The sequence below is a fragment of the Lagopus leucura genome, unplaced genomic scaffold, assembly GCF_019238085.1.
Source record: "Lagopus leucura isolate 7727_CA_CO unplaced genomic scaffold, USGS_WTPT01 Super-Scaffold_100001, whole genome shotgun sequence".
NCBI lineage: Eukaryota > Metazoa > Chordata > Aves > Galliformes > Phasianidae > Lagopus > Lagopus leucura.
This window is the reverse complement of record NW_024962262.1, coordinates 73,005,482-73,031,960: the sequence shown is the minus strand read 5'-3', so window position 1 is coordinate 73,031,960 and position 26,479 is coordinate 73,005,482. Positions and strand designations below refer to the sequence as shown.

Below are 26,479 nucleotides of genomic sequence, written 5' to 3'. Positions count from 1 at the left end.
TGGTTTAGTCTACTGCATAAAAGTACTCTCAAAATACCTGAGAAGGATTAGTAGTCATCTGTGTAACTATAGCAGAACTATTGTTCTGCTAGAGGTTTAAAAATCACTAAAAATTTACTCAGAGATAAATACTGGAAAAAATAATGTCTGTGTCTTGTTTCCTTGCAAAGGGAACAAGGCTGGAAGCCCTGTTCAGATTCTCTGTCATGTGGCACCTGACCAGAGAGATCCAAGGCAGCAGAGTATCTTCTCACAATCGGTCCTTTGATAGGTATTTTCCATTTCCACTTGCTTATATTTATGTTTATATTATGCTTTGTTCTGCTCCTTTTGTCTGGGATGGGAGAAAGTTCTATAGAGCTTCACGAGCAAATGAAAAGCCTTCAGACTCCTTGCACTTCTGCTTGCGTTCATTGCATGGTGCACCGAAGAGCAACTTTATGTTCTGGTGTAAAGGAAGCTTTTGTAAAAATAGTAGGAGCTGCTTCTATGAAAGATAACTTGCCGACAGATTTCTGCATAGCAGACACTTTTTCTCTTAGAGTGGGTTATATTTTTTGTTTTCTCAAAGAAAATGGAACTAGTGCGCACACGCACACAAAAAAAACCTTTTGTTTAGAATGACTTAAATATTTATGAGACAACAACTTCTGCAGAACATGGAGAGAAAAGTATTAAGAGTTTTTCCTAAATATACGTATGAAAACTTTGTACAGTATGTTGTTCTTCTACAGTGCGAATGCATGTTTGGCCTTGCTTTTACAAATGCATGTGTAGTTGACCTCAGCTCAAGAAAATGTGCATGATCAACCTGTTGTTAGCAGAGATGAGCTATTGGCTGATGCTTACATGAACTTGTGCTAAGTCTTCCACACAACAACTTTGTTGTTTGCATTAACTTTTTCAGGTATTTCAGTTGTACTTATTAGTTCTGATCTCTCCATTCAGGTCTCTGTTTGTGGTACTGGACAGTCTCAATTGTTCAGATGGTGCAATTGGTGCTGCAGCACAGGGCTGGCTGATCCGTGCTCTTTCACTTAATGATGTTGCACGGATTCTTGAGCCAGTCCTGCTGCTGTTGCTTCATCCAAAGACACAACGCACGTCCATCCACTACATCAAACAGAAAAATTCAACAGGTAAAACTGTTCTTGGACTGAAACTGTAAGTGCTGACGTAGCATAACATACTTCTGAACACCTGCTGAAGGTGATGTCTGGACTGTGATGGCATCCTGTTGCACTGGGTTATCTTGTCTCAGTTCCATAGATTCTTCCTCATCCATGTACCTCTGGTGATGCCTAAAGCAGAATTCAGGAGTAAGTCATGCTAATTCGAGGACTAATGGCAATTTCTGTTATAGTAGTTGCACCTGCACTGTTGGTTTGGATTGCTTCTTGCTTTGCTCTGGGATCTTGCCCCACACTTCGCATCACCATTCCTAAATGATCCACACTGCACGTGTGTTCACTGTTTACAGGATCCCTTCATGAGCAAAACTAGGTTTGCAACCAAATGAAATCCAGGAGCAGTTTGGTGACTATGTCAGTCCAGGAGCTGTTCCAGTAAGTGGGATGAACAGGCAAATCTTACTCTCTCTGCCAAGTCTTCCACCAGCAGACCATGCACCCTCAGTATCAGATTTCTTTCTTCAATCAGTATGTTTTTGGGGCTTTTTTTTTGTCATTCACTTGTTTGTTTGTTTTTTAGTTTAATTTGGCAATCGTTTTAAGATCTATAATGAGAAACATTATGAACCACACATGATCACATGGCAGATATGGAACAAACAGCTCATGTGGCAGAGACCTTTAGGGAGTAGCTGTGGAAGACTTAGATATATCTAGGTATGAACTAAGGATTTGCTCCAAGTGCAGAATCCTGTGAAGGCTGGCAGCCTATTTAGGTTTGGGATTGGTGGGAGCAGTGTGGCTATGAGATGCCCTGCATCATTTGGCCCAAGTAACAAGGTTTTTCCCTGGAGTAGATCAGGAATACTGCGTAGAAGTATCCAGTATTTTTTTTTTTTTTAATGAACTTCTGTGTCACCTATCTCCCTCATTCTGTTAGTCTAGCTATCTGTTTGTATAATTATTTTTGTCCTGATTGGCAAATAATTAGATGACAGACACTGGTAGAATCCAAAGAGACCTGTTTAGAAGATGCTGTAGAAACACCGAGCTAATATATTCTTTCCTTGTTTCACAGCATGTAATCAAGGAAAACTTCAGCTCTTTGTTCTCATTTCCTTCCCGATCTCAACAAATGTTTTATGCTCAGAAAGCATAAAAAATATTTCCACATCTCAAGCATCATAGCATAAGAAAAACAACACATGCTTTGTGCTGTGATCTTCTTGTCTTGTGCTTAGAGTAGCTTAGTACTGCTCTACCACTTAAAAAAAAAAAAAAAAATTGCTTCAAAAAGCAAAATCTGTTTTATTTTAGCTCAGTTCATTACAATTAATAGCAGAGGAGAGTAGCTTTTTAAAATCTTTTCTTTTTTCTTACAATAACTTGCTCAGTATAGAGAATGTTGTGCGTAATGACCCATTATACATTATTTTAAATTTTTTTAATTTTTTTTTTTTTTGGAAGATATACATGATTGGCTCTGCAAGAAAAAGGTCTCCTGGAAAGAATCTAGTGTCTCTGAGAGCAATTCTGAGGAAAACCTCCCGCTGAGTCAGTTTACTGCTGTGGATAGAGAAGCAATTTGGGCAGAAGTGGAAAAAGATCCAGAGAAGCTGGAGTTAAAAACAGAACAGTCTGAAAACGATGCCTCTTGTAACCCTGTAACTTCACATGAGGCAGGTGGTGACCAGGATAATAGTGAACACACAGAATCAGTGGACACCAGCACAGGCCATGACAGTGAAAATACATCCTCTTTTTCTCCTTCTCTGGAGATGCAAGAAATGAGCAGTGAGGATAATGACAGTGCTGCAGCTGATGGCAAAGAGAACACAAACCGAGCATTCCTTCCTGAAAGCTCCAAATCCAGTGTAGCACTAAACCTTGTGCGTGCTGACTCTGAAAGGACTCAAGCGTCAGAATCTCTGTCAAGTGATGAAGAGGTGGACCTGGAGCTCCAGGAAATTACAAACTCTAGGTTGCTCAAGCAGCAGAAGGAGAAACAGGAGATGGCTGAGGCTCTGTTCAAACATATGCTGTTATATTTGCAACCCTATGATTCCAAGAGGGTACTGTATGCTTTTTCTGTTCTGGAGGCAGTGCTTAAAACAAACCCTAAAGAATTTGTTGAAGCTGTAGCTAGTACTAGCATGGATACCAGCTCCACTGCACATTTGAATCTTATTTACAATCTCCTAGCTCGTCACCAGGAAGCTCTTGTAGGGCAGAGTTTTTATGGCAAGCTTCAGACTCAGTCCCCAACCATGTGTCCCCATTCTCTCCTAATAGAATTGCTCACTTATCTCTGCCTCAGTTTTCTGCGCTCATATTATCCGTGCTACTTGAAGGTTACACACAGAGATGTGCTTGGCAACAGAGATGTCCAGGTAAAAAGTGTGGAAGTCTTGATTAGAATGATGACCCAACTGGCTACCATGGCAAAAGCAGCAGAGAATAAGAATGTAGAATTCATACGGAATTTGCTAGGAAGATGCAAAATTCAGGAGTTTGTTCTTCTGTCCTTGTCTGCATCTATGTATACAAGTCAGAAACGGTATGAACTGCTTATGGTAGGTGGCGTAGATAACATTCCAGAAGAAGATCTTTTTGAAGAGAGCCTAATCAATTTTGGACATGATCAAATATGGAGCGAGCACCCGCTCCAGATTGAGTTGCTGAAGCTCTTGCAAGTATTGATTGTCTTGGAGCATCATCTTGGGCAGACTCCAGAGGAGCAGGAGAATCAGCCAGACCTCTCCAGGGAATGGCAGCAGGCTCTTAATTTCCAGCAGGCTATTGGTGCAATGCAGTATGTCTATCCACACCCAATAACTTCACAGGGATTATTTGTCTCTGCTGTTGTTAGAGGTTTACAACCAGAGTATGGTTATGGGATGCATCCTACTTGGGTAAGCTTAGTCACGTGTTCCCTGCCTTATTTTGGGAAGTCATTAGGTTGGACTGTGGCACCATTTGTTGTACAGATTTGTAAAAACCTGGATGAGCTTGTCAAACAGTACGAAAATGAAGCTGTGAAGATATCTGTGAAAACATCTGCAAGGTAAGAGTCTGCAGTGTGGTCTTTGTTATGCTGAAACTTTTTTTTCAAGTCCCCTTCACTACAGACTAGTGCATGGTTACTTACTTAGCATTGTAACTCACAGAGTTTGATCTTTTGATCCTTAAACCCTGCTGCATATACAGACATCTGACCCTCAAGCCTAGATGAGGTGGATGCAGTTCTATTGATGTAGGGCTTACAGCAGTTGGATGAAGAGAGGAAAGGGGACCAGCAGCAAGAATGACCAGCATGTGTGATACTGCTTACTATCCAAGTACAAAGCAAGGTCTCTGTTCCGATAAGATTCAGGATTTTAGAGAATTAATTGAAGGCACAGATCCTGCAGAAGTAAGATACTGTGATACTGTTCAAAGCAGACAGTAAGTAAAAAGAGCAGGGAAAAAGAACTGAACACTAAAGATTCACGTTGAGGTGGGGAATAATATCTAGAAGGTCTAGATGGGTAAATGGGTTGTCCAAGCATAGTTTGTGAGTTCTGTGTTCTGATAATTACTGTATGTCTGGTCATTCCAATATTCTTTTGCAGTGTTCATTTACTGAACAGTAATAGATCTCTGTTGGAATTTTTCATCATGGAGTACCACTTGGACTGTTGAGCTTTTTTTTTTTTTGCTTTTTCTTTTTTTTTTTTTCCTCCAAAAGCTTAACCTCTAAAAGAGAGAATGTTACACCTGATTATCCACTAACCCTTTTGGAAGGTCTGACAACTATTGGTCACTTTTGCCTCCTGGATCACCCTAATCAAACTAAAAAGGTAACTGCTTAATGCCTGCCATTTCCTACCATTTGCTTGACACCTCTGTATTAGTTTGTCAGAGTATGCATCCCTTTTTCATTCTGAAGTGAATTTAAGTAGCAAAGGCAAGCTTGTAAAAGACAGGGAAGCCTGATAATACATCAACAGAAGTGAACTATGTAAATGTGTGAAGAAGAAGGGACTTGATTTTCTTTTATTTGAAGAAAGGAAAGTCGATTGTGATCAACTGAGTGTAATCTTAGTCATGCATATACTAGTCCTATGTAGTTTGTCTGTAGTTGCTCTGTCATCAACCAAGTCTTCTATTTTCCTTATGGTTGATAAAATGCTTTCCAATATGTTCCCTAAATTTTTGTTCCTGCGATGTAAGGCAGAAAAGGATATAATTCTAACAATTTCGTAGATGAATGTGCACAAAAACATTCAGCAGCCAATTAAATACTCTTAACAACAGCAGTATAATTCAGAACTAGGAGCGTTTGATTATTTGTGAGGTTGTCATTATAAAAGACTCCTAATTACAGCATGAAAGCAGTCACTGTAGTGCACAGGATAATGTATTTTAATCTTCATGTTTTTGCTTTCCTAGTCATCCTGTCTAGCTGAACCTGCAAACTTGAGAAATGCTAGGAATGCCATTTTGGAAGAGTTGCCTCGTATTATTAATACCATGTCCCTTCTTTGGAATGTTATAAAGAGGGAAGACTCTCAAAAACGACCAACCGACTTCTTTGGAACTACTAAAGGCTCTTCCTCAGTCTACTTTAAAGCAACCAAAGTAGGAGTTCTTTTTAAACTACCGTATATGTCATCATTCTTATCATCTCATCTCTCACCAGTGCTTTTTAGATAGAGTTCATAGAAATAGCTTTGCCATTTCCAGAATGATGCTGGGACATAAAGAGTTTCTGAAGAAATCTTAAAAGCTATGAACTTTCACAGTACTTTCCTACAAAAATACATCTTTCTCTGTTCCTCCTGCTCATCTGGACTCATTCTTGACCAGCTTAATGTTTATTTTTTTTCTGTGAGCTTCTATTACTAACTGCCGTAGAGCCTGAATTGTCTGCAGTTTCCACAGGCAGTAGAGCATGCATCTGAGGAAATAAAAATACTAGGCTTTTTCCTTTTTCTATAGTTATTGATAAACTGTAGTAGTAAAAAAAATCAGGAGAAAAAAAGAATAGAGCACTATAAGGAGTTAGTTTTCCTATTTCAACATCTGTTTTCTAAAATATCTGCCTCCCTTCTCTAAGAAGGACACAACTAACTTATTAAAACCAGCCTGACTGCCAAATACATACGGAGAGTAATTTCTTACCATGTTGTATTTTTTAGCATCTTTGGAAAAGGACAAATATTTTACAGACTGAGAATTAGCCTTTACCTTGCAATGTTTAGCATACTGGGTTTTTTTCCTCCCTCTACAGACATTAAGAACTAAAATACTGGACTTCCTGAATCCATTGACAGCACAACTTGGAATCCAGTTGATGACAGCAGTTGCAGCAGTATGGAATAGCAAGAAACCTCACAGGAGTCAAAGTAAAATAAAGGTAAAACTGAATAAAGGAACTCTTAGGTTTCCAGTGTAAAGGCAAATGCTACATTTATATGATTAGTTCTGGTCTTGTTTGTAGATTGATTTGGTTTGGTGGTTGTTGTTGTTGTTTGTTTTGTTGTTTTTTTTCTGATGTTGTTTACATATGACAAAGATAAATTGTTTTTGTTTGTATGCAATTCCACAAAGCATCAGGGCTACAATTAAACCTAATTAAGTAATCAGATTAGGAGGACCATGTGGCAAGTTAAATCTGACGGTGGTCTAGATTGTAATCTTAGTGATTACATATTGCCAGTTTTACTTTATCTGCTCTATCTAAAGAGGAAGTTTAGAGATACAGAGTTCTCTGGAACTAGGCATGTACTGTGAGCAGAAGACTGACCTTTTCTGATTTCATTTGGACACACTGTCGTAGAGTCATCTAGGTTGAAAAAGACCTTTGAGATCATCAGGTCTAACCATCAACCTGACAGTGCTGTCACTGGTCCTGCTGACCACACTTATTTCTGATGTGAGCTAGGACACCATTGGCCTTCTTGGTCAACCTGAGCACACTGCTGGCTCCTGTTCAGTTGAGCATCGACCAGCGCCTCCAGGTCCTTTTCTGCCAGGCAGCTTTCCAGCCCCTCTTCCCCAGGGCTATACCACTGCATCTGATTCGTAGGACACAACTGCAGAACCCTGCACATAATCGTTTTCAGGAAGGTTTTGAAAGCAATCTGCACGTGGCAAATGGTTGCATGGTTGATGTAATTTATCTGATTTAAGCTTTGTGTATTTACACATAAGTAGTCCCACTGAAAGCTGCTCATCAGCCTGAAGATTTGCTTGGTATCATGATCTGACAGATGTGTTTTTTGTTTGGTCAGATACTTCCGGTGGCTAGTGCATCTCAGCTCATTCTTGTGGACTTAATATGTGCACTTAACACACTGAAAACTGATACTATATTACATCTAGTCAAAGAAGTGGTCAAGAAGCCATCTCAAATCAAGGGTGAAGAGGTAACCAGGAAGATAATTTCATTATCTTAATGTGTTGAGGTAGATCTAGAACAGCATGCATCTTTAGATATTATTAGAAGAAAAGTTACTTTTTTTTAAGTGCAAAGTTTCCTGAACAAGTTATGCTTTCCAGAATTAGCTTTTCTTTAAACAATCAGTTTAAGTAGATTCTTTAGAAAATTTTGCCAGAAAAGTTACTGTGGGTATGGTAGCTATGGGTCCTCTGGTACTGAAGATGATTCCAAGTATTATAAAGATACATATAAAGCTATAGATATCCTGCTTAGTGAGATATTTCTACTTCTTTACCCTTATCTGAGCAGTTAGAAGTACTTTTATTCTGCCCCTGCTGTTTTCCTCTTAGTAATATTGGCTTCCTTGAAAGCTATCATGTGTACCATTGTAGGAGATCCTACAGCTCTGAGAAACTGTAGGGGATATTCAGAAGTAATGTCACTGATTCTGAACTAGAGTCCTCTGAAACTCTGAAATCTCTTGCACTCCTGTATAGGCAGTTGTATCATAGTTGCTCAGTTGTATGAGTACAAGCTGCTTCTTAGAAGTGATGTTTTCCATTGAATACAGATACCCAGCAGCTAGAGCTTTCTACTCTTCTGAGGGTAAATAATGAATTTTTTTGCTTTTATTTTTCAGAAATCCTCTCTTGTAGATATCCCAATGTTGCAGTTCAGTTATGCTTTCATTCAAAGGTAATTCAGTCATTGTGAAAGATGATTTTCTGTTTGAATATTACTCAGAGTACCAGGATAACAGTTAACATTATTGATTTTGCTCAACATTGATCTCTTTGTTGCAAAGTTACAGAATACCTTTAGGTAGGGAATTGTTATCAGCACTTCACTGCTAATAGGCACAAAATAACTGGGCTTAGATTGTTTTCCAATGAAATGTTGCTAATGTCACTTGAGAATCTCATTGCATATGAACAGAGCAATACAGATCAGATATTTCATTAGCAAGACATTTACATAAGGTGTTACAATCTGTCTCCTTATCTGGTATGTGTTTCCAGATGACTGGATAGCAAACTTCTACATTTTCCTTCATTTTGAGAAAAGCACAATACAATTGCTGTGAAAGCAGTCTGTACTGGACACGTAGTGGGTCAGACAGGTGATTGGAAATGTTTCTTGAATCAGTGTTTCCTCACATATTGGCTTTTCTCATATGGATGCTTTGGGATGTATCAGACTGCACATGATACTGTATGCAATAAGCTATGGAGATCGAGTGAGCTGGCAGGCAGTGGATTGGTCAGCTAAGCTTTACTCTTTTCCTTTCCCCTGATGAACCATTCCTTTTACTGAGCTGGCATACTGCACATGCTGCTAGCCCTTACTGATGTAGGCACACAGGCTGTGCCACCAGATACTTATTCCATATTGTTGGGTCAGATAGCCCTTCAGATCCTGCTTTTTCCTAATATTGATAGAAGCTTCTAGAACACAAAGTTACACCTTTTTGTTTGTTTGTTGCTTTAACTCTTAACTTCAGGCTTGTGTGTGTTTGTTATTGTTTGTTTTTGTTTTGTTGTTTTTTGTTTTTTTTTGACAGATTGCCTGTTGCAGCTTTACAGGAGAACTTCCAGTCCTTGTTAGGACTTCTGAAGGAATCTGTGCAGTTGAACTTGGCTCCTCCTGGACACTTTCTGCTTCTCAGGTACTGCGTAAGAGAGAAGGTTTATGGATGCAGTGAGTAGAGCTATCCAATTGCTAACTTGGAGCGAATTGATTTTTCCCACAGTACCCTGAATGACTTTGTGACCAGGACACCTACTCTAGAAAACAAAAAAGACCAAAGAGATTTGCAGGTACAGTCTATATATGTATAACTTTTTCTTCTAGTTTGTTTATTTGGCATGTATATCTGAGTAAAAGTGGAGATGACCTAATCTGTACTTTGGATCCAAATTCACCTGTCCTTTTGGAATGGATGAATGCACATTTACACATCGTGACTTAGATTTACTTAAATACAGGAGACTGAAATATGAGACACATTGCATAGAATGTCCCTAACCAAATTTTGTCAAAAAAAGTACGAAATCACAGTAGCAACTATGGACTATTCAAAGCTAGTTTCCTTGGGTAATTGTATCATTTTTCTCAGAGTTGAAATCATAACAAAAATTTGACTGTCATGAGTTCATATCACGTGTGTAAAATATCTAAATCTCAAAGCGGTCTAGAAAACTAGTGGCATAATTGTCCTTGAAGGACATAACTAAATTTTGCAGTGTCGATAACTGTCGTTTCACCTTTTATGTAAAAAAGGGATGGAGCAGAGCAGTATTCTCTTCCTCTACTGATCGTGATTTCACTAGAACAACGTAAGCACTACCCACATAAGTGTAGTTTTTGCTCTGAGCCAACCTAACACTTCCTGTGAGGTGAGACTCTATTATGGTTATGGGAATTCTGTGTCCCAGCACTTCTGTGTATATCTGCTTCAGAGACTGACTAGCAAAATGACATCTTGCAGTCTCTTCACAAATGAACTCTGTTTTAATTTGGATACTTAAGATTTACTTTCCTTACAGTGTGACCAACTTTTCATTGCTTGGAATTAAATGTGCTAAAATATGTATATAGTTTGATACTTACTTTACCCCTAGTAGAAAGACTGATATGGACAGATGAATTTCCATAGAATAGAACTCAGGCTCACTAAATGCTTTCCAAATTTGAAATGAAGACACCACCAGGTCTCAACACAGGCACTGCTATGTCATTCCTGAGGGACTGAACAATTCAGATACTGTCTTCTGACAGTTGACATGGGATATATAAAGCATGTCAGGACTGATACTGAGCAGGTAGATACTGTATTAGTAATTTCTGTGGAAATTAATTACTAAAATCTCCATGGTAATCTAACTTATAGGTTTCCTTCTTGCTTCCCATCTTCTTGTCTTACTTGAAGTGAGCAGTAGTGTATATTGAGAGCACAGATAAATAAATATATCATAGAAGTATATATGTTTCTAAGAGTTAAAAGTGCCTCCTATTGATTTTAATTCCATATGAAAAGGACTTCATTGGATTTCACAAGTGATAGTAAGTTTTATCTAACGCCAGATTGACATCTTATTTTATAGGAAGTGACCCAAAAGATCTTGGAGGCTGTAGGGAATGTTGCTGGTTCTTCTTTGGAACAGACTAGCTGGCTGAGCCGGAACTTAGAAGTGAAAGCTCAGCCTCAGATTTTGCCAGATGAGTTCAACACTGAAGATGTGAATGGTAATGTGGTTTTGTCTGACTTTCCACTGCTTTCTCTCTTCTGCTTAAGTCAATAAAGAGTACAATGTGTTAGTGTGTAGTTTGCTTGAGAAGGAAGTAATACAGATGAAAAGTAAAAATACTCATTGTCTTCCAATAGCAATGCCAGCCTAAGTGGGTTTAGTAAATACTATACATGGTGTGTAATACAGAGGAAAACTTATTTTAGGTGCATTCAATACGTGGGACAGAATAACACAAAGCATGAAGTATGCTACTGTGGTGAGATACCCAGAAGCATTTCTGTGTAGTACCAACATGCAAATAACAGTTCTGTTTGGGAAGAAAATGGATTAACAGCAAAATTTAAACATGTCTCGTCTGAAGTGAAAACTATATGATTTTGCCTCCTGTAGATACTTCAGTGGCACCATCATCAATGGTTTCTGCTTCTGCTCCTTCAATATACAGTGTCCAAGCTCTTTCACTCCTTACAGAAGTAAGTAGGATCCTGCATTGCAATTGCTGTTCTCATCTATAGTTATTTACTTTTATTATTGAGCAGAGGAATACATCAGGTTTTTCTGGTAGAGTGTGTGGGGGTTTAGATCTTAATGAGGCATCCCACACACATCCACATCCTATCTTGAAACACAGTGTAGCTTTTCCCCTTTGTCAGAGACAACTGCTATAGGTTTAATGAGACATTAATTTTATTTTTAAGGTTCTTGCTTCTCTTTTGGACATGGTTTACCGAAGTGATGAGAAAGAAAAAGCTGTGCCATTGATTTCCCGTTTGCTATATTATGTATTTCCTTATCTACGCAACCACAGGTGACTTCTCTCTCTGTATATCTGATTTTTCTGAAGTTTAATTTTGACCACATTACAGACTTCTGCTTTTTTTTCCTTCTCAGGGGTACTTAATAGTTGATAAAGTATCATAAAGTTGATCTTTTACTCAAGAAAATTCTCAATCTCACTGACAAGTGAATGTTTCTGTTACAAGACCTGTAAAACTCCTGTACTTGGAGACTGTTGTTCTGACCATTGCTCTAATGAATTAAAATTCAGGGTAATACTTGATGGCTGTGTTTACATTAGCAGTTTGGTTTCAGCAGTAGTTTAGTTTTGAGGTGAATCCCGTGATTTGTCTCCATTTATGAAAAGCAGAGAGTTCTCAAACCAGTTTTGGTGCATGAATTAAATTCCTTTTGGAGGAAACTAACAAAGTCCTCTGCAGTGTGACCCAATAGGGCTTACTAATTCCTGACTGCACTGCCATGAGGAGATCTAGCATATATGTACCACGCTTACCAGTGGAAGGCTGTTAAACCTGGGACATTCTGAAGCAGTTCTTGCCAGTCAGATAATCCTACTCTTTTATTTGCCATCCACCATGATCCCTCAGATCTTCACTGCAACTACTTGTTTTGCTGCTGTTGTTTCCTCATCCTTTTATTCTTCTTACACGTAACCATTTCTTACTTTGTCTGCCCAGTTGCTTTTCTCTGTTGGTGAAAACTATTGCTTTTATTGCCATTTATTATAATTGCTTTTTAATTTCTACCAATCTGCCACTGGTGAGTCTTCTTTGTGAAGTGTCTAAACATCTGTTGGTAGTCTGAATGAGGACCAGGAGAGCAACTGGAGATAAGGAACAGCCTAGCAGATGTGCACTCACTGTAGAGAGCTAGAGGAAATCTTCAAGTCACAGCTCACTGTCAAGCTCGTGGCCCATTTCAAGTCTGAGGGTCACCATGCAAGTAGCATCCAGAGGCACTAATGTCACACATGCTGACATGTCACTGCTGCAACAGAGCTCTGAACCCTTGTCACATCCTAACCTTATCCAGCAAAATTCTGTGTCAGGAGGCATTCTGAGCACTGGCTGTGGGCAGAGAACAGCCATAGTGCTGTGTGCATCCCCTGAAAGATGCAGGCCTAGGTCATTTTTCATACTGGATGGTCTGGGGTATGGCCTGGAGCACACTTAAAGCACATGCTGGCAGAAGTCCTTCTCTGTGTTCAAAAGCCTTATCCTTGCCTCCTTGAGAAAAGCTGGAGGTTCAGGGGTGGGAGGCCACAGATAATAGATTACTGTGTTTCTTTCACAGACTCTCAGGCTGATAGGTTTCCTCTTTTCTTGTCTGCAGTGTCTTCTGAGGAGGGAGATACAACAGATCTAGTTCCCATGCAGCTGTGGTGCAGTATGTACTCCACAGAATTGTTTCAGAGCACTCAGAGGCTAGGACTGCACTGCAAAGGGAGGAAAATACCAGAGGCAATAGTGGAAGGGGATCTGCATGATGCTTGCATGATACCAGACTGGCAGAGGCTTGCAAGCAGGAGGCTCTTAAGAACTGGGAAAATGACAGCCTCTGCAGGAATGCCAGTGAACTATGTTCCCTGGCTGCGGCTGCTGCACATCTGACTGGAAGTAGCGGCTTTGCTTGCTGCCAAGTGCTGATCCCCAGCACTCTTTCATGGCTGATGCTTGGTCAAACAACAGAGCCCATTTATGTGTGCAAGGTTATAGAAGGGTGAGGTAGGGCAAGAGACAAGGAGATTTTAAGGCCCTTTCCTGTTCTCTCTGTTCTCGTAGGATGTTGTGCTATTTAGGCAGTGTTAGCCAATATTAGCCAATATTTGTAAATGTATAGACACTGTAGACTTTGTTTGCCCAGAGGGAAAGATGCCTGGTACTGTTTGTCCTCCCACCTATTCCCATTCTAGAGAAGTTACGTTCCAGTGTAACTTTTTTGTCCCCATAGGAGCAAAAGGAGGGAAATGAAAGCACTGTCTTCGTGGGGAGATTTACTTCCCATGTTCTAGGGTCTCCTAAGTCAGTCCTATTTCATCAGTCTTCATGCTTCCCTTTCCCCTAAACTCTCAGTGCTATCCACAAATCTCTTAAAAATCAAATGAACTTCCTTCTTTTAGCAGCTCTCTGCCAACTGGCAAGAAGCAACCTTCTCTTGCTTACTTTTTCTCCAGCAAACACTGGACAGCTGTTACTGCTGTAGCTATTGTCAGGCTTCAGGCTTCCCCTCCTCCTATCAGCTACTCTTTGGCTTCTACATTTTCCAAAGTAGGCCAGTGTATACTGAAGTGCGGGAGAGATCACAGCCGCAGTTCAGGGAGGGGAGAGGAGATTGTCTCGAGTGTTGTTTAGGTTGCAGTCAAAACCACTAGGTAGTATGCAGTACAGAGCAAAAAAAAGAGTATGAAGGATCAGGAAGATACAACCAGAATAACCAGGCATGCCTAAAAGGGGTGATGAGTTGAGTGTTACTAGGAAGTGAAGCCAGCAATCCTGAGAGTGCAGCAGGGTATGAAGATTATTCCATGCTCCAGGGAAATGAATCAGAGTGAAGCATAGAAATTTTGGGAAGCTCTTCTCTATTAATTTATTTGTCATTTTCTAATGTATTTACTAAAATGTACTTAACCTATCAGCAAGTCATTCAGATTCTTGATAAATGAAATGCATGCCATCCTTGTTGAACCCAGGCATATACTACTGCACAAGTGGATCATGTGCTTTTGCTATTTGCAATACCTGAAGAAAATCCTGTATATAGCCACCACGGAAACTGTTCCTGGAAATTACAGCATCATGCTGTAATGCTGAGCTTGCTATAACCCAAGCACTCACTCCATCTCTGCTCCACTGCTGTTAGGATGTCCTTGTGAACTAATGCAGGGGGTAATGACAACTTCTGCAAGGGCAAGGGAGGTGATTGTCTCTCTCTACTCTTTCCTCACGGGGCCCCAGCTGGAATGCTGCGTACAAGTTTGGGGTCCCTAACACCAGAAAGATGTGGAGCTTTTGGAGAGGGTCCAGAGGAGGGCCATGAAGATAATCCAAGGGCTGGAGCACCTCTCCTATGAAGATAAACTGAAGGAACTGGGCTTGTTCAGCCTGGAAAAGAGAAGGCTGTGGGGAGACTTCATTGTGGCCTTCTAGTATATAAAGGCATTTCATAAACATGAGGGAAATAATTTTTTTTATGATGGTAGATAGTGATAGGATAGTGATGGTTTTAAATTAAAGGAAGGGAAATTCAATTTAAATGTTGGGGAAGTTTTTACTGAGAGAGTGGTGAGATGCTGGAACGGTTCCCCAGAGAGGTTGTGGATGCCCTCTCCGTGGAGGTGTCAGAACAGCTGCCATACCCAGGATTTCCAGGAAGCTATTTGACAGGCATCAGTTCATCAAGGGTCTCTTCTCCTTGCTCCAACCACGTTAGGCTTGGCCTTCGTTACGTTTGTGCCACGTTAGGCACTCCTTCCCTGCTGTACCTTGCAGAACCTGTTGACTAGTTTGTGAACTTTCTTTTGGGGAAGATTTGAACCACGCATGTAGTTGAGGTGGGCAGTGCCATGATAAGTCTAATCAGAAAATACCACCCTATACAAGATACTCTGAAAATGTGAGGAATTTCTGCAGAAAATGCTTTGATCAACTGATCTGCGACTGCTCTGAATTAATGAGCTAATGTAAACACAGCCTATTCTGTTTCTGAGATAATTTGGTTAGAAGTTCTGCAGAAAACAGTTAATTTTCCAGATACACAAATGTAACTTTTTTAAAAGATTGATATTTATCATTACTTTTCCTCTTCCCCCAGTACCTACAACATTCCTAGTTTCCGTGCTGGTTCTCAGTTGCTCAGCTCATTGAGTGGGTACGCCTATACCAAGCGAGCATGGAAAAAAGAAGTTCTTGAGTTGTATATGGATCCGGCTTTTTTCCAGATGGACACTTCATGCACTCAGTAAGACATGAGATGGTAGCACTCCAAGAGTTTATTTGATGATTTGCAAAGAAAGACTTAGAGACTAATATTGAATGTTCTCTATAGTACTTGCTCACAGAATGTAGTAACATTAAAAAACAGATCTCAACAAACTCAACTCAATTATAGAAATTTAAGTTATCTTTATGGCACAGAAGAATAAACCTCTCTCTTGCTAACAACTGCCATTAGTGTTTGGAAATGGCATATAATGGAGTTGAAGGACATAGAATTCAGTATGTGTAAACTGGATAAGGTTCTGCATAGTGAATTTGTGTTGGAAACTGTTGCCTAGTATGAATTGTTTGTCCAATATCTTTTTATGTGAGTTTACACCAAGGCTTTCTCTGGTTATCCATGTCCTTTATATTGTTGATATTTTACTTATCCAGTTCCTTCTATGTCTTATCCAGTTGGAGATCCATTATCGATCACCTTCTAACACATGAGAAAACTATGTTTAAAGACTTGATGAGTAAGTATTAGCTACTGATAACTTATTTCTGCATTAATTTTAAATTAATTATATTTAAATTTGGTTCTGAGCTGTTTGGTGTCTAATGTGTCAATAAAATGCAGGCAACACTGCGTCTGCAGAATTGATTATGTGACCAACTTCATTCTCCACTGAAAACTGTTCTCAGTTCAGACTGTATTTTGGTAATGTTAACATTTTAAAAATATTTACTCCAGAAATGTTAATGTTGGACTGCTGCAAGCACATTTGGCCATTATTTTAAGTTGCTGAAAGGTGACTGTAGCACTGTTGCCTGTGAGAAAGCAAGGAGACTCCAGTTAACTTTGCATGCATCTGTATACTTGCACAGAGCTGTGGGAATATGGTGCACCAGTACAGCAAGTCTTTGAGCAACATGCTTTGATCTCTAGTTCAGGCTTGAGGACAATATGGAAGAAAAGTAATTGGAGAAGAGATGGGATAGGACCCTAACATTTGCCTGGAGCTTTGAAAGATAAAGCAGCTTTTGTCTCTTGTTGAAATCTTTTAAAAGAATAGTTGAAGGCTTACAATGCAAATGTTAATGCATTTTTTTTAACATTGTATGTTTTTAAATTTACCATTTTAGTTTTGTCTTGGTAAGAATTAAAAGTCTTGAAATCCCTCAGCCACAGTTTTAAGAGTCTGAAACGAGGAGACTTGTGCATGTTAGAGGCAGGGCTTTAAAGTTCTGGACAGCTGCAGAGTATGTTTTATATAATTCTCCTGCTAGTTTGAGTAGATCAGGATCAACACCAACATGTTACTCCAACCTGTAGGTATAAAGGTAGTAGTTATTTCTAAAAGATCTCAGGATACAGAAATTATTTTCATCTCAAGTCACTAGTCATTTTATGGCTAAAGAAGTAATTCTTATGTATTACAGATATGCAGAGCAGTGCCTTAAAGCTCTACCCAAGTTTTGAACAAAAAGCAATGTTGTTAAAGCGGCAAGCTTTCGCTGTCTTCAGTGGAGAAATTGATCAGTATCATCTCTATCTTCCCTTAATACAAGGTAAGATTTGTGGTCTTTTCCATTCAGCTCTGATACATATGTAAACATTAAAATTATAAAGAAAAAAAAAAGGAAGTACAACATTCCTTTCTTACATAATTTATTTCAGAACGACTGACTGAGAACCTCCGTGTTGGACAGACTTCTTTAGTTGCCGCACAGATGTTCCTCCTCTTCAGAGTTCTATTGTTAAGGATTTCTCCTCAGCATCTAACCTCCTTGTGGCCAATTATGGTAACTGAATTGGTAAGGAATGAGTGATAACTTAAAATTAGTTTCTCACATTCTTTGCATTTCACCTCCTCGCAGATCCACCCCTGGATGGAAGGAAATGTTTTCATAGGTCTGCGTTAGTTTGATAATTTGGAAAAAGAAGCAACACTGTTATTAGGAGATACCTTTCTGATCAATGTTGCTGTTGTTGATAATGCAATTTCTTTCACAATTTCTTAACTTGTTTAAGAGTTTGGTGGCTCTGTATGTGGCAAGGGGGTTGGAGATTAATGATCTTTGAGGCCCCTTTCAACCCGGGCCACTATGTGATTCTGTGAGTAAACTAAGAGTCTGTGGTTCCTTATAGTATTTACACTAATATGTGAAGCGTATCTTTTTATAATTGAGCTGTTCAAATGATTCAGCATTTCCATAAATTTATGTATTTCAAGATTCAGACGTTTCTACAACTGGAAGAAGAATTAACTGAGGAAGATGAACCATCAAAGTAAGAATTAACATTTAACTGATGAAAGCTTGTAAAACCTGCGAAAGCTGTTAGCAATTGCGCTTGCTCTGTATCTGCCTTTTTTTTTTCACTTGTGTATTTCTGACACAGGTAAATCAGTATTTTTTTTTAAGCAGCAGAAATAGTTATAGTTAGAAAAAACTGGTACATAACAGTTGCATACAAGGATATGAAAATCAGTGTTTGAATATTGAATATTTTAACATTGACTTTTTTCTGAATACTTTAGATATCTTTCCACGTACAGCCTTTTATATAAATCTCAGTGTTAATACGGAATAAAAATAAGACTTTTGTGCACAGGTGCAAGTGCACATTTGTGTAAATGTGTACATTTCCCTTTTGCTGAATGGAAAACACTTGGTGGATTTGTGTTTAATCGTGTGCTTCTCAATTTTTACTACCACAGAAGCAACAGCAAGTTAAGCAAACAGAAAGTCTCAGGTGATGGCAGTGGATCTGACATCCAGCAGAATGAGCTGTCTTTGTACTTATCTGCTTGCAAGTTTTTAGACACAGCGCTTTCATTTCCACCTGATAGGATGCAGCTGTTCCAAATGTAAGTCCTCTAGTTGCTTAACTGTTCTGCAGGTTGTTTCTGTACTTGTCCTTTAATATAATTCCAAATATTAATTTCACTGTTTGTTCTTTTCACAAGTGCAGACTTTGATTCTAGAACAAAAGTAATTTGGGATATTTAGAAAGGCAATTCAGTCTTGTCAATGTAGGAAGATTTCACTTTATTTGAAGGTTATTTCACATAGAAAAATAGGGAGAAGAACAAGAAGGACAGTTCTTTGTTTTCCCTTTGCCACACTTGGGAGTCTTTTGGAGGCAGTTGCATTTAAGTACTGATATAGTACTGAAGTAGTAACTTCCTAGTTCACTAAGTTTAGCTCTGGTAATAGCACAACTTTGTAATTATGACAGCTCTTTCTGTGAACAAACCAGTGCTTTGCTAACTATGTTTGATCCAAACAGGGAATTTTTTTCCTGTCTTCTTAGCAATGTAATCCTTTTGGTTTAGGTATAAATGGGCATTTGTCCCAGAGGTGGACACAGAGTCTTCTACTGTGACTTCTCATCTAGTAGAAAATCATCAGGAATGTAGACCACACATAATACGAATAATGGATCTGCTAAAGATGAAATACAGGGTAAAGAAAGTGCTTTACTTATTTTTCTTTTGTAAGCCTTTAACTTTTCTAAATTAGTGGTAAGATTGTAAGTTGGGCAAGAGGTTTTTAGATGTTAAGATTCCATATGGTTTTAAAAATTATCTGCCTGCTTTCACAAATGTATCTTGAAGATTCCAGTTTTCTTTTGCATGTGGAGTGTCAGGAAGTTTACCGTAAGACCATTTTAAATTGCCATTAAGGTTTAGTATTAGTACTTACAGAAGAATACGTTAGTATTTATCAGGTACCTTTGCATCCTGCAGCTTTCTGATACCTGCTCCTGAAGGCTTGTCCAAATTTCCAGTGTTCTGAAATTGTGGGACTTTCATTTAACAGAAGCTCAAATCTGAATATAGAAATAACTCATTATACCATCTATACAATTCATATTGAGATGGAATTGTAGGCTGTGGACCCCTCAGTATAAAACCAAGTGTATAATACAGGCTTCAAAGGAGCCATATTTAGTAGGATATTGTGTCTTAATGCAGTAAGTAAATCTTGGTTTGCATGTTTACAGGAAAGAAATAACACCGATGAGGGAATTTCCAAAAGGCACAAATTTCCTCTTTTGAACTTCCGCTCTATATCTAGCATTACCCAGCTCATGCCCTTCTTCAAGACACTGTGTTGTGCATTTACAACAAAAGGGAGTGAGGCCCACAATTCACATTCTTCTGCATCTCTCTCTGCGGACTACGTTGGCAGCAATGGCATAAGGATCTTGCAACAGCTTGAAGAGAGTGTTGAATGTGACTTCCTTGAAAACATGGAAAGTTAGGCTGCATATCAGACACTTATGTGGTTAAGCAGCCAAAAAACAAAGAGAAAACATTACTGCAATTCTTTTTTTTTTTTTTTTTTTTCCCCATTTTAAAACTACATTTTAGGTTTTCTTCCAGCTCTTATGGGATGTACTTCAATAATTCAAGCTTCCCAGTGGTGATAAAAAGCAGGATTCTTTGTGTTCTGGGGAGGCAGGAAGGAGGATGTACAGCTTGGTGGTAATTTACCACTGTTACTGTATTCTTTTACTTCTTTTCCTTGTGAAGGATTAAAGAGATTTGTAAATAATGGTAGAAGATTTTTAACTTGGTGAAAGTAGCAACTGTACCATTTATCCAGTAATTTCTCAAGTAAGTATTTTACACTACTTTTGGAACTGTGATCTGAAAGTAAATTTGCATGTCAGTGTACAATCAGTTTGCAGAAAAGCCATGTATTGAAGTTAAAGCCCCCTTCTATTTCTTCTTCCTTTAACTGATCCTAAAACTTAGCATCTTGTGAACAGGTAATTTAAGTTTCAAACAGATCTATTTTATATGCCTTACTACGCAAAGAACTGCAGACTTACCACGTTTGTAATTTCAGCTTTGTATTATAAGACTGCTCTTCAGGATGAGTGATTCCTAAATAAAAGACATGTACATGTGCAAATGACCAATCTATGCAGTAACATTTTATAATTTACACTACCTTGAGGGCTTTTCATTTTAATTAGCTGACTAATCAAAGAATATTCTAATTCAGTTCTTAAATGAAAGAACTTTGTTCTTTCAGTGGCTAAGATCATCTCGCAACTTACAAAATGCAGTTAAATGAAGATAATCCTGTAAAAATATAAATTACTGTAAGCCCCCAGCCTAATTTGAAGGAAAATTCATTTTTTAAGAAACACTTTTTATTCAAACAAATGTATTTGGCTGTTCCTACGTATTATAGGAGGAAGGGATGTCATTCACAGTGCCATGACTACGATAATGTTCAAGGTGCAGCTTCTTTTGGATCTGCACCGCTTCTACCATTCAGGACCTGGAAGAGACAGTGATTAGTTGTGCTACCATACAGTGAAGCTGCTTGTCTGAAGGACACTTCTGACAGTTAGTGGATGAGTACCACCATAGCCACACGTACACCAAAAAGCTTAGATGAACGTTGTTTCTTCCATGAGGAGGTGGACTCCATTGAGGTTTTGATATTGGGTTTTCTGACTGGATTTGCAATACTGATTTCTTTGGAAGGGAAAGTTTATCATAGTTTTCATGATGAAAAGCTTTGTCTGCTTCTTTATTTAAACAATGTTGCCTCCACAGAAATGGAGTTACAAGACAAAGCTGCAGACTGGTACTTGTGTTATTTGAAACATCTCAACCGAGGTAAATGTGCTTGGTGTTGGACTTCCATCATTACTGGTGTTTTTTTCCTAATTTAAATAATAATAATAATAAAGGACATGCCAAATGAATAGTTTAATGTTAGGTTGTAAGATCAGGGATTTTTATTTATTTCTTGTGAGTTTTAAAAAAAAAAAAAAATGGAAGGTTATTTGGCAGTGTTTTTTACCTACAGATGTATGAATCCATCTTTGGATTATAAACTAAAATAATGAAATGCTAAGCAACATGCTTTACAACTGTAATGCTGTATGAAGGTAATGTGATAGACTTGTGCTAAATTTAAAGTTTCTGTGAATTTTGACTGTTAAGGAAAGCGATAGAATGAGATGTGATACTGTGTAGTACTAGGGATGTGAATTATTTGTATTAATATAATTTATTAACAATCTAATGCTGTTGGAATAAGCACAAATGAAAAAAAAATCCTTTTTAAGCATCACTTGAAAATTGGAAAAGGATATTTTAAAATAATTTTGTCAATTGCTTACATAAGCTCAATGATTTTCTTTTTAATAATATTGCTAATACTCAGGATGACCTGGTAGTTTGACTTTTAGCTTTCTGGTGAGTGGTTGCATTCCATGCTTAGGGACTACTTTTAAAATCATGAGATGCTATTGAATTGCTGTTAACAATCTAGGACAACTTTCTGCTACTAAACCTTTTGCTTTATGTTCTCCTCTAAGGTCTAAACCTGTGTCTTCACTTAGTTTACTCGCTAACAAAAGGTGATAAAGCACTAACTTAGATGGTTCCCTTTCCCATTCCCTTTGGAAGGGAATGTCCCATTCTATCTGTCAGGGCTTCAGATGTGCATGAGATCAAGCATCACCATCCCACCACCCAGGATGTGGTGGTAAGCATTAAAAATTGAATCTGTGACTGAGCTGCTTGGAACTCTAAGATGATCTTACCTTCTGCAAAAATAGCACTTGCTTCTCTCTTGCCTTCTGTGTGTGCTTTTGCCTTTGTTCTGTGATTCTGCAGATTGCTGCTTTAAGTGGCCTGCACTCTTTTATCATTATAAAACGGGTTCTGAACAAAAAAGAATGGGCTCAACTGAATTAGTCTTGGATGGCAGAGACTTGCCACTGAATATGCTTAAAGGTATCGTTAGCAGCGGAACTTCATTCCTTTTCTACACGGGACTCACTTTAGTTCTTACAGTACTGCATTTAAATCCATGTGAAGGAAGATGGTTGTACTACCAAAGCAGTATAACCTCACTGTAGATATATCTGATAAACTTTTGCTTCAAACTCAGTAGCAAGAGCTGGAGAGAAAATGCCTTTGCTGTGTGATGTAGTTTTTGCTTGTTTTCAAGCTTAGTTTTCTCTTTTTCATACTTCAGCTTTGAGACAGCATAGCAACAGTGCATGATACATAGGGGGAAAAGTATTTAATTATTCACAGAGGTTTCCTTTTCCTGAAGGGAAGAAAAATACAGTTGGTGCAACCAAGATAACTGCCAAAGAACAGCAGAACTTTAAATACGGAGCATTAAATAATGGCTAATTGTATTCAATGCTACATTTGAATGTAATTCTAATAATAATATTAAATGTTATTTTTGAAATACCTCTTCAGCTGCAATTCTCATTTTTAGACTACTGCTGATGGATTGTCTTTTTCTCTGATTCTGTAAAAGCTCTCAAATTCGATCTCAATGCATGAAGGCTTCTGTGCAAAGCTCCAGACCTTATCTGGGTCCCTGCAGCTGTGGCTGCGTGCCTGCCCATACATCCCCATTGGACAAGGCTGCACCATCTCCCCTGTCTTATCTCCCACCCTTCCTGTTGCATGAAGTCTCTTCACCAGAGACTTCTGAAGTTCATACTGATGCTTTTGTATGTTCTGGGCAAAAGCCCTGAAAGTCCTGCCTTTTTCATTTGGGGGGAAGAGAACTCTTCAATTCGGCTTGAAGTTCTAATGCTAGAAAAGTATGGTTTCAATGACCCTGATGAATAAGCTATTTTCATATTTCACCCTTTCCCCTGAGTCTTTGTACATATTTTTAAGGTTATGCAGTGTATCTTTATATATTTAGTTATATTTTGAAAATGCTTGCAATATGTTGCATGTATTCTGGGAAATATTGTAGCATAGTACAAATAGTATTAATTTAGTAGCATTAAAGTACTCAATGCCTGTTGAGTACCTGCTTAGTCAAATAAAGATCATCAGGTTTGGCAGTAACAGAACACCTCCGTGATTTGCAATTACTGTCCCAAAGCAGCTCCCCGACTTACTTATTCAATGCTGGTTGTCTTCTGGCGCTCAGCAGCAGAGCTTCAGGAGGAGCCCTTGGCAGAGGTGAGTGCCCAGCAGACTAGGCCTTCTGATTTCATCTCTGCCAACAGAGCAAAGGGATGGTATGAGCAGGCAGATGGAAAGAAAGAGTTGATCAAAACTTGATGGTACTTTCAGGCAGGGGCTGATGTATGTTTTCCATAACTTCTTGAGCAGAGGCTTGTAAGGTTTTGATCAGCATGAATTACTGTACCTCAGGCTTTTAGTTCAAACTTTTTATTTTACAATACCTGTATCTTCGGTTGTTGGGTTGCTTTTTTCTCTTTGACCTCCACCAAAATAAGAGCTGCTTTCTAGTAGGAGAAAACTGAGATGACAGGATTGAAAAATTGGAAGAATAAAGAAAGGAGATAGAGAGGAACATGTAGTGTAGTTATAATAGACAATGGGGAGCTTCCCAGCTATAAATACATATATGAAAATAATCAAACCCCACAACTGTCTCAGGTCTTTCACAAAGAAAATAGTCTGGACTCAAGGTAAGTAACTGTCCACTGCTCAAAATACCTGCAGATAGTTGAAATGCAAGAACTTTAATGAAACAGCTGACAGATTTTGTTCTGTGAGTAAACAGGATGTGAAATATGAATTTTGTGAAATATGCACCTTGCTGTAGATGTTACTTAGCCAACTTGGGAGAACACAGTACTAAGTCTTCAGTGAGGGAGACTCTAGTTACTCCTGCAGTCTCTTTTCTTAGTGGTGTGATTTATACTGGGAAAACTGCCAACTCATTAATAATGGCACTGGAATTTGACCTCAGTGCTGTCTTTGAAAAACACATAAGAAATCCACTGGAAAAAGGGAAAGGGAATTGTGCAATCTTTATTGTGCAAGTGTATCTGACGTAGCAGCTGCAGTTAGCAAAAAGAGTCAAAGCCCTTTAAGTTCTTACCTTGCGTTCTGGGGTTCGCGCCTGAGCAAACAGTTGCAAATCTCTGAGTTGATTTGTTTTGGTTTTTTTATTCCTACAAATGATGTTACCAAATACTCAGAATTACAATTTCACTTGGATCACAACAGAAGCAATCCACTACTACAGCTGAAAGACAAAACAGAGAAGCAACGTCAGCCCCTGCTGTTAGGAACTCTGCCCACATAGAGCAGTTACACATTTATGTAGCTTTTGGTTATGCATCTCTGAACTGTCAGATAAGTAGGAGTACAGTAAATAGCAAAAGAGAACAATAACATTTGGATTACTTCATGTAAGGAGGAATCTGCACAGACAGGTAAGAAAGCTTGAGACGACAGTACATCTTCTTACAAACAATTCATTCCTGTATTACTCAAAGGCTCCCCAGGTCATGCTGTTGTGCATTTCTTAGTTGGGAAGATTGATAAAGGTAATGCTTCGTGAGCCCTTTACTTCTGCAGTGTGCGGATTTCCTTTCTCGTTCAGGGACAAACTGACACTGAAAATGAAAGGGCCAGAAACAGATCTTCTTGCTTCCATTTCATAAAATCACAGAATGGAAGGAAGCTCAAAGCCCATCCATCCCAACCCCTGCCAGGGGCAGGGCTGCCCTTCACCAGCTCTGCTGCCCAGGGCCCCATCCAACCTGGCCTTGTGCACCTTCAGGGTTGGGGCACCACAGCTTCTCTGGGCAGCTGTGCCATCGCCTCACCGTCCTCTTCAGTAATTTTTTTTCCCCCCTGCTATCTAAATCTCCACTCTTTTAGTTTTAAACCATTCTCCCTTGACCTCTCAACTACCAGACCATGAAGAAGTTGATTTCCCTCTTGCTTATAAGCTTCTTTTAAGTAGTTAAAAAAAAGCCTGTAATGAGGTCTCCCTGGAGCCTTCTCCAGGCTGAAGAAGCCTAGCTCCCTCATCTTGTCTTCACAGGAGAGGTGCTCCAGCCCTCTGAGCATCTTCCTGCCCTCCTTTGGAACTGCTCCACCAGTTCCACTTTTTTTTATGCTGGGGCCCCAGACCTGGATGCAGTACTCCAGATGGGGCCTCATGAGGGCAGAGCAGAGGGGAATGATCCCCACCCTCTCCCCATTGCCTACTCTTCTTGTGATGTAGCCCAGGATACTGTTGGCTCTCTGGGCTGTGTGCACACTGCTGCCTCATGTCTAGCTTTTCATCCGTCAGGACACCTGAGTCCTTCTCTGCAGGGCTGCTCTCAGTGCGTTCTCCTCCCAGTCTGTATTCATAACTGGGATTGCCCCAAATGCAACACCTTGCACTTGGCCTGGTTGAACCTCATTACGTTCCCACGGGATCACTTTTCAAGCCTGCCCTCTGGACGGTGTCCGTTCTACTGTACGAGCTGCACCACTCAGTTTGGCGTCGTCTGCAAACTCGCTGAGGATGCACTCGATCCCACTACCCAGCTCACCGATAAAGATGCTGAAGAGCACTGTCCCGGGACGGACCCCTAAGGGACACGACCTGTGTCCGATCCCACCTGCACGAAGACCTATTCACCGCAACCCCGCGGCTGCGACCATCCGCCAAACTAATTCTCCACCCACCGATCCGCGGGGCCGCCCGGGACAAGAGCCCGCTCGAGCCCCACCCCCAGGCGTGGCCGGTGAGCCCGCGCATTTTTACCTAAAAAAGAGAGGGAAGGCAAAACACAACAAACCCGCCCCCTCCGCGGCACGCCAGCCTCGCCCCACCCGCTCTCCGAGCCTTTGGACGGCCGCAGGCGACGGCCCCGCCTCCCCGCTGGCTGCCGACCTGCGGCAGCGCGTCGCCCTCTCCCCCGCCCGCCGCCGCGCACTCATCTGTCCGCGCGGAGAGGGCGTGGCCTTACCTCTAAGCCCCGCCCCCTCCCGGAAGAGGTTGAGGCTGGCGGCGGAAGCGCGCCGGGAGGGGGGCGAGGCGGATGTGCGCGCTCTGGGCGCTCCCCGACGCCCCCATTCCCCGCTCCTTCCCGCCCCGGCTGTCGCTGCGGCACAAAAGATGGCGGCGAAAACTCAGGGCGGCATTCGCCTCAGCGCGGTGAGCGCCTCAGCGCGGGGCCCG

General features: G+C 39.9%; 2 protein-coding genes and 1 long non-coding RNA gene across 10 annotated transcripts in view; 2 read left to right on the top strand and 1 right to left on the bottom strand.

Moving 5' to 3' along the window:
• DOP1B (DOP1 leucine zipper like protein B) overlaps window positions 1-22,767 on the top strand; it is a 46,007-nt gene extending 23,240 nt beyond the window's left edge. For both annotated transcript variants that reach the window (XM_042867183.1, XM_042867182.1), the window contains exons 17-37: window positions 171-271; window positions 949-1,139; window positions 2,598-4,194; window positions 4,858-4,969; window positions 5,562-5,750; window positions 6,403-6,528; window positions 7,406-7,540; window positions 8,195-8,250; window positions 9,116-9,220; window positions 9,305-9,371; window positions 10,659-10,800; window positions 11,196-11,278; window positions 11,504-11,613; window positions 15,414-15,560; window positions 15,995-16,056; window positions 16,964-17,092; window positions 17,202-17,338; window positions 17,758-17,813; window positions 18,244-18,393; window positions 18,862-18,991; window positions 19,533-22,767. In XM_042867183.1, coding sequence (XP_042723117.1) covers window positions 171-271; window positions 949-1,139; window positions 2,598-4,194; window positions 4,858-4,969; window positions 5,562-5,750; window positions 6,403-6,528; window positions 7,406-7,540; window positions 8,195-8,250; window positions 9,116-9,220; window positions 9,305-9,371; window positions 10,659-10,800; window positions 11,196-11,278; window positions 11,504-11,613; window positions 15,414-15,560; window positions 15,995-16,056; window positions 16,964-17,092; window positions 17,202-17,338; window positions 17,758-17,813; window positions 18,244-18,393; window positions 18,862-18,991; window positions 19,533-19,793 — 4,086 coding nt within the window. In that variant the 3' untranslated portion in view covers window positions 19,794-22,767. The remainder of the gene's footprint in view (window positions 1-170; window positions 272-948; window positions 1,140-2,597; window positions 4,195-4,857; window positions 4,970-5,561; window positions 5,751-6,402; window positions 6,529-7,405; window positions 7,541-8,194; window positions 8,251-9,115; window positions 9,221-9,304; window positions 9,372-10,658; window positions 10,801-11,195; window positions 11,279-11,503; window positions 11,614-15,413; window positions 15,561-15,994; window positions 16,057-16,963; window positions 17,093-17,201; window positions 17,339-17,757; window positions 17,814-18,243; window positions 18,394-18,861; window positions 18,992-19,532) is intronic.
• LOC122177616 lies at window positions 15,586-26,346 on the bottom strand. 6 transcript variants are annotated; one of them, XR_006178113.1, is made up of 7 exons: window positions 26,268-26,346; window positions 24,395-24,541; window positions 23,439-23,539; window positions 20,367-20,421; window positions 19,261-19,358; window positions 17,188-18,973; window positions 15,586-16,850 (listed from the first exon to the last, which is right to left on the bottom strand). It is a non-coding gene; the product is annotated as an uncharacterized LOC122177616 (long non-coding RNA). The 6 variants fall into 6 exon arrangements; XR_006178115.1 differs by lacking the exon at window positions 26,268-26,346 and adding an exon at window positions 26,192-26,257; XR_006178114.1 differs by lacking the exon at window positions 26,268-26,346 and adding an exon at window positions 26,063-26,097.
• Window positions 26,313-26,479, top strand: part of MORC3 (MORC family CW-type zinc finger 3) — a 29,632-nt gene continuing 29,465 nt past the window's right edge. For both annotated transcript variants that reach the window (XM_042867184.1, XM_042867187.1), the window contains exon 1: window positions 26,313-26,455. In XM_042867184.1, the coding sequence (XP_042723118.1) occupies window positions 26,417-26,455 (39 nt within the window). In that variant the 5' untranslated portion in view covers window positions 26,313-26,416. The remainder of the gene's footprint in view (window positions 26,456-26,479) is intronic.